The 6945-nt window shown below is 68.5% G+C and overlaps 3 protein-coding genes across 3 annotated transcripts in view; 2 read left to right on the forward strand and 1 right to left on the reverse strand.

Moving 5' to 3' along the window:
- Window positions 1-187: 187 nt before the first annotated feature.
- H696_02186 (hypothetical protein) lies at window positions 188-1935 on the forward strand. The gene is made up of 4 exons (XM_009496084.1): window positions 188-507; window positions 633-1010; window positions 1182-1451; window positions 1721-1935. Exons 1-4 carry the CDS (start codon window positions 283-285, stop codon window positions 1817-1819), a joined length of 972 nt encoding a protein of 323 aa, XP_009494359.1. The 5' UTR covers window positions 188-282; the 3' UTR covers window positions 1820-1935.
- Window positions 1936-3084: 1149 nt separating this feature from the next.
- Window positions 3085-4896, forward strand: H696_02187 (hypothetical protein; the record flags this gene model as incomplete). The annotated part of the gene is made up of 4 exons (XM_009496085.1): window positions 3085-3981; window positions 4239-4418; window positions 4498-4554; window positions 4777-4896. 4 exons carry the CDS (start codon window positions 3085-3087, stop codon window positions 4867-4869), a joined length of 1227 nt encoding a protein of 408 aa, XP_009494360.1. The 3' UTR covers window positions 4870-4896.
- A 34-nt stretch (window positions 4897-4930) lies between these two features.
- The window catches only part of H696_02188 (hypothetical protein), a 2818-nt gene continuing 803 nt past the window's right edge, over window positions 4931-6945 (reverse strand). The window contains exons 3-9 of the mRNA XM_009496086.1: window positions 6743-6848; window positions 6514-6624; window positions 6345-6407; window positions 6085-6229; window positions 5792-5991; window positions 5478-5650; window positions 4931-5343 (exon numbers count right to left, since the gene is read on the reverse strand). Of these exons, the coding sequence (XP_009494361.1) occupies window positions 4955-5343; window positions 5478-5650; window positions 5792-5991; window positions 6085-6229; window positions 6345-6407; window positions 6514-6624; window positions 6743-6848 (1187 nt within the window). The 3' untranslated portion in view covers window positions 4931-4954. The remainder of the gene's footprint in view (window positions 5344-5477; window positions 5651-5791; window positions 5992-6084; window positions 6230-6344; window positions 6408-6513; window positions 6625-6742; window positions 6849-6945) is intronic.

The raw sequence follows: 6945 nt of genomic DNA on the forward strand, positions 1-6945 counted from the left end.
GGGGGGGGGGGGCAGCATCCGGGCCGCGCTCCGCAATGTTCGGGCGACCCGGGGCGCCGTCTCCTCCAAAGACCCCCACCGGCCGGCAAATCGTCGTACTTCTTGTGGCGGCGCCGCGCCAGGCGCCGGGGGCCCGCCCGGCCTGGCCACACCCACCACACCACCGTCTATCTTGACGCCGCCTTTGCCCCCGACCGCCCCCCCCCCCGTCTCTCTCTCTCTCCCCTTCCCCTTGCCGCCCCTCACCCGCGTGTGTGCCACAGCAGCAGCAGCAGCACCGCTATGAGGATCTGGGTGATCACCGCCCCCAGCCACGTCGTGGTGGACCCGCGCGTCCACCTGGCGTGGCTGCATGCCCGCCGTGCGCGCCTCCTTTCCTCCATCATCGTGTCCATCATCATGCTGTTGATCTTTGTTGGCATCTTCGTGGCCTTCATCATCATCTTCAGCGGCTTCATCTGGTTCTTCTTCATCTTCATGTGGGTTGTCTGCCTGATCAACGTCCTTGTGCGTCGCCGAAAGGCCCCCCCCCCCCTCCCCTCCACCCCCCGACCGGCGGGGGGATATGCACATCGCCGTCCCCTCCCCCCTCCGCCACTGACCCTCCCCTCCTCCGCCCCTCCCCTGCTTAGGTCTCTGTTTCTCGCTACCGTGCCATCAACCGGGAGATCCACCGCCTGGAGGCCTCTCTCAACAACCCCGAGGGCCCCGTCATCACCCAGACTACCACCATGCATCCCCCGCCCCCGGGCGTTGTCTATCCCCCGCAGCCGGGCTACCCCCCGCAGGCTGGCGCTTACCCGCCCCAGGGCCCGTACCCGCCGCAGGGTGCTTACCCCCCGCAGCCTGGCTACCCGCCGCAGGGTGCCTATCCCCCGCAGCCCGGCTACCCCCCGCAGGGCGGCGAGTTTGTGTCCCCGCCGCCGTACCCTGGTAACTCGTCCCCTGGCTACCCGCCCGCCAGCCCGCCTGCCCATGCTGCCGCGGCCCCGGCGCCCATTTCCGGCCCGGTACGTGCCCCCCCCCCTCCCCTTTTGGCGGCTGGTCATCCCTTTGCCCTCTCCTACCCGGCATTTTCCCATGTCTTACCAGCCTCCCCCCCCCCTTTGTTGTCCCCCGCCTGCCTCCGCCCCCTGGACCATGCACCCGCGCTCCCTGTCACCCCCCCCCCCCCGTTGCAGCTCTTCACCCAGCTGTCCGGCCACGCGGAGGGCATCATCTCCAGCCACCCCCCGGGCTCCCCCGGCCTCAACCAGGCCCTTGTGTCGCTCTTCCACCAGTTCCTGGCCTCCCCTCCGCCGCGCGAGTCCCTCGGCCAGGTGTCCTCGGAGCACCTCCTCCAGGCGGCCCAGGTGGATGGCCTGCTCAACCGTCTGCTCTCTGTGTCCGCCGACCTGGAGGCCCGCCGTGCTCTGTGCATCCGCGCTTTCCCCTTCATTTCGGACTACCAGGTGCGTGTCATGCCTCTCCTGTGCTCCCCCCTCCTCTTCCCGGCCAAGGGAAAAAGAGGAGGGGACGCATGCAGGCCCATATACATGTTTTTATTTGCATGTCTCTGTAGCCCGCGCATGCCTCGACCGCTCCTGTGGTGCCCCTTTTCTGCGTCATCCCCAAGGGGCGACATGTTCCTCTGACACCCGCGCATCCACATCCACAACTGCCTCGGTTTCTCCCTCTCTCCCTCCCTCTCTCTCTCTCTCTCTCGTCCCGGCATGCACAGAACTTCGTTGGCATGCTGAACGCCGCCCCGTACCTGAACAAGATGGAGAAGGAGGACGTCATCTCCCAGCTCCGGTCCACTTTCCCCTCGTACTTCTAAGGCCCCGGTCCTTTTCCCATGCAGGGCGTCAGGCGACCGCCCTCGGCAGTCTCACCGCCTCCCTATGGTGGGCGTGTGCGCCTTATGCATCGCACACGCACACACGCACACACGCACACACCAAAGGAAGCCCGGGGGGAGGAGGCCTCGCAGAACAAAAAGCCTCCCTTTGTGCCTCGGATGTGGTGCCCTTCACGCCATCGATCTCTTGGGAAACACTCAATATAAAACACACACAATCACAAACGCACATGTGCAGGCGTGTGTACACGGCACCCGCGGTTAGGCAGAGCAGGGGCGGGAGGCGGGCGGGAGGCGGGCGGGGGTCGTACAGCTGCGCGCGAGCCCCAGGTGGCGCGCACGGGGATGCGGCGGCCCACCCAATTCGCCCGAGACACGCCCGCCCCTTGGAGGCCTCGGGAGAAAAAGCGATCCATCGGTGCTGCGGGGACTGGGTAGATTCCCGGACCCGGGTCGCAGGACGTGGGAGCACCACCAATTTGCCCTTGCGCCAGCTGCCACCTGACGGGGCGTGGGCCGGTTCTCCAAGGGACCGCCGCGCTGGGGGCGGGGGCATCCATCCGGGCCAAAAGACACCCGGGCCGTTCGCGCCGGGCGGCAAGACAGATCTAGTCACTGCCCCCTCTGTCCCCCCCCCCCCCCCCCCCCCCCCCCCCCCCCCCCCCCCCCCCCCCCCCCCCCACCGCAGCGGCGGTGGCATCGGTTGCGCTCGTGTTGTGGGGTGGATGCTGTATTTGGCCAGGAGGCAGGCCCACCGGGGCTCGGGCCCGCCGCGGCGTTCCTCGCTCCGGCGAGGAGGAGAAGGACCGGCGACCCGGCGCGCGCGCGCGCGCGCGCACATCTCTCGACCGGAGGCCCTCTCGCCGTCCGCCCCTGGTGGGGTGCCATATCACACCTCCCGCCCCAAACTCCATCCCAACCGGAACAGGGCCGCGGGCAGCTCGCGAGCGAAGGCACCCGAGCCGTGTGACGCCAGCGCACATCGGGAAATCGGGAAAGAGAAAGAGAGAGAGGAAGAGAGAGAGAGAGATCATTGAACAACCCACCAAGCCAGATCTCGTCTGTTCCGGGGTTGCTCTGCCCTTGCCCTTGGGGTCCCTCCCACTCGCCTGCTTGCTTCGCCTGCTTCCTCCCCCCCTCCCTCCCTCTTCCCTTCCTGTGTAGACGACTGCTCCGATCCCTCCCCCCCCCTCTCTCTCTCTCCCCCCTCCAGCCCTCGGCTCTCCCCTTGTCCGACCCGCATCATGTCGGCCGGGATGACAGAGACCGCGCGGCCAACCAGCCCTGGAAGCGCCGCCACCACGGCTGCCACAGACTCCCGGTCCTTCCTGCAGACCATCGCCCAGCTCCGGGCGACACAGCTTTTCCTCCAGCGGAGCACCGCCCCCGGCGACGAGCGCGACGACTCCTCCCTCTCCACGGCGTATGACTACTTGCGGCATGTGGACTCGGTGGCCCTGTCGCCAGGTCCGGCTGCTGCCGCGGCGGCGGCCGCCGCGGCCATCGCCCCGGCTCTCGGGCCGGCCACCGTGTCGCCGGCGCCGGGCTCCGCAGGAGGTGCTCCCTCCCCGATGCCCGGTGATCCGGGCGTCGGGACTCCCACCCCGGGCGGGCTGACTCTCACGCTGTCGGGGCTCGGGGCGAGGCCGGGATCTGCGGCTGCTGCCGCCGCGCCGGCCGGCGAGTTGGACCACGCGTCCAAGCTCGCCGCCGTCGGGGTGGCCTTCGGCCAGTTGCCCGAGCGTGAGGCGCACCAAGGGCTCAGCTCGGACGGCGCGCACCAGCACCCAGGCGACGGGGACGATGTGGCCATCGGCTTCGTTGAGGACCCGTACGCCATCGCCGACGAGGCGGCCTACGCCGACGACCCGCACCACCCGCACTCCCACCACCCGGGGCATCATCATCATCATCACCACGCGCACCAGGCCGAGGCTGATGTCCCCGGCGGCCTCGTGAGCTTCGTCCATGGGGTGATGGTTGCCCCGGTGCCGTGGGTCCCGTACCCGGCCCCGGCGCCGCCGGGTCCGTCCGAGGGCGGGCCATCCTCGGCCCCGGGCCCGGTGCCGGCTGCTCCCGCTGGCCAGCGCCGGGTGCTGCGGCTGACCTCCAAGGACTTGGAGTACCTGATCGGGCCCTTCGTGCGTGCACTGGCGACTTGCCGGCCCCCGGCCACACGCCAGCAGTCATTGACTCTTCCCCCTCTTCGCTGCCCTCTGCATCTCGCATACATTCACTGTCTGCATGCTCCCTCCTGGACGGGGCGTTGCCACGTACGTGCCGGATTTCCCCTGCCGCCCTGCCGAAACGCCTGTCTCTCCCTCTGTGCCTCCCGCTCACACCTGCTGCCTGCCCCCCCCCCCCCCCCCCCCCCCCCCCGCGCCCCCGGCCTCCAGAGAAGACGCGCAAGGACCGGAGAGACAAGGACCGAAAGCGCCGGCGGCGGGAGAGGCGCGAAGCGGCTGCCGCGGCCGAGGCCGCCGCTTCCTCGCTGGCTGCCGGCATCGGACCCACTGGGGACGCCGCCAGCTCCGGGCCACAATCCTCGCCGGCCGTCGGGGTGGCCCCCATCCCCGAGGTACTTCCTTTTGTCCTTCTGTCGCCGCCACCTTGCCCAGCGCCCCCACGCTGACCTCCACCTTCGCTCCTGCTAGCAGGACCATACCGGCGGCAGTGTGGCCACTCCCGCGCCCGAGATTCGGCCTCCATCCATAGTACGTATCCTGTCGGGGCGTCCGGGCCACGGCCCTGGCGCACCGAGGTGCACCCACCTGTCCGCCTCCCTCAGATGCACACACACACACACACACACACACACACACATGGGAACATGCGAATGCATATCTCTATACGCGTTTGCGCGCGTATATGCCTGCACAAGCCCATCACCTGTCCAGGTGCTAACACATGGTGCTTGGTGGGAATCGACAACAAAGCGGCTCAACTTCCGGTCCCTGTCGACCCCCGGCAGCAGCGGCCTTTCGTCGCCGGTCATCGAGTCTCCGGCGGCACAGGACTCGCCGCGGTAGCCTCTACTGCTGCTGCTGCTGCTGCTGCTGCTGCTGTTGCCGCCGCCGCCGCCGCCGCTGCTGCTGCTGTTGCTGCCGTGCGCGCTCAGGCCGGCGGGTAAAAGTGCCCAAAGAGAATGCACGTGGCGGCCTGGTACCCGGCGCCGAATGCCAAATACACTCTTGCCATTTGGCTATCCCGAGCGCTGGGCCCATGCATGGGGACCGGCGGGTCTTTGGGCGTCGGGTCCGCGGCCGGGGAGGGGTGCGGGTCCCCGGCCACAGGGGCAGGAGTGCTGGGGGCCTGGGCCGAGTCTTCCCCCGGTAGAAGCATGCTCGCCACCACCCAATAGGCGGCTGGGAAGGGGGCCGCAAAGCGGTGGATGATTTGCACATGGGCCGACAGCAGGATGGCCAGGTGTGCCACAAACCACAACATCAAATGTGGATGCAACTCAAATTGAAGGTCATGTCGCGCCAACAAGGGCACATCCACTGGACGGGAGGGGGGGGGAGGGGGGGGGGGGGCGGAGCCCGGCATGTTAGGGGCCGACCTGACAAGGCGCGGCGGAAAGGAGGAACAACTGCGATCGTCCAAAGACCCGCATGGCCACACATGGAGCGCGTACCCGGTTCCCCGGCCGGCGCCTTGGCCGCCGTCAGGAGGCCGAGCGACGCCCACCGGCGCCAAAGCGGCGGCACCACACGCCAGGCCGTGTACCCGGCCAGCAGCATGGCCGGCAGGGCCAGCACGAAGTTCGGGATTTGTCCCACCCGCCAGTACCGGAATAGCCCGACGTCCCTGGGCCCGGGGACGAGGGCTCGATGGCCCAGATGGTCAGTATGTTGCACGCATGCATGGCCGCACGGGGGCCGCCCGGCCAACGGGTGGGCGAAGGACCGGAGGCGGAATCATGTGGGCGGCCGGTGTGCCCATACGCACCAGTACTCCTTCTGGATGAAGCCGTAGATGAGGGGCAGGGTATTGGTGCACCAGGGTCGCGGTGTCAGACCGGCCGCCGACGCGCCAGCCACGGCTTCCGGGGTGCAGAACTCCCGATAGCCGTGGAGGGCAACCAACAGGGCGCCCGTGAGGGTGGCCACCGCGACAAAGGCACAGCGGCCCAGCTCCGCCAGCAGTGACTGAGCGCACAGCAGGTCAGTGACACGAGGATGGGGGCACATCGGGTGGCGACCGGCCGCAGGCAGGTGGCGCAGGGCGGGAGGCGCACGCACGGCGGTGGTTGGGAGGGGGGCCCCGCGAGCGGCCCAGCGATGGCGCACGGCCGACACCGCATCAAACAACGGATAGCCCACAAGCAACGTGCCGTTGGAGCGCATCAAGCAGGCCAGGAAGAAGGACATCCCACAGGGCAGTGTCCTGTATGCGTGTATATGTGTGTGTGGGGGGGGGGGGAGGGGAGGGGGGCGCATCAGCTGAGGTCTGAAAGTGACATTCCCGGAGGCAGACGGAGGGAGATCATCCGGAGGCGCACCAGCCGATCGAACGGCACCACAGCCCAGCCAAAACACACAGCCCAAACAGGGACTCGGTATACCTGCACGCAGGGGAACATGGCCACCGGGAGCTCATGGTCAATTTCGAGGGCGCCTACAAAAGGACACACACGGCAGGGGGCGAAACAAGAACAAGATGCCACGTACATTGAAGACATGAACGCCCCACCGGGGGACAGGCAGAATGCCACGCAGGCCAGGACGCCCAGCATGTCGGCCCGCCGGGGACCCAGCTTGCGAAAGGTCTGCTGGGACAGTCTGCGCTTGGGGTCAGACAGCGATGGAGCCAGGCAGGTCGCTGGATGGCGCGAGGAGGGGAGGGGGGGGGGAGAGCAAGAAAAGGGCAACAGTAGGCGGGGAAGCATGTGTTGCGCACAGGAAGAGGAAGACCGCCGCCAAGACGAAGGCCGCGTTGGACAGGATCACGCCCCACAGGGCGAGGGCCACACGGGAGGGGCGCCCATCAGGCGAAAAGAGCGCCGCTATCGGCATCGAGTGGGGGAGGGGGCGTGGAAGCAGGGGGATAAAAAAGGGCGACCGAGCGAAGGGCGCAGAGGCGTGGAAGCAGGGGGGGGGGGG

Source organism: Fonticula alba, assembly GCF_000388065.1.
Source record: "Fonticula alba strain ATCC 38817 unplaced genomic scaffold supercont2.3, whole genome shotgun sequence".
In the NCBI taxonomy this organism is placed as follows: domain Eukaryota; order Rotosphaerida; family Fonticulaceae; genus Fonticula; species Fonticula alba.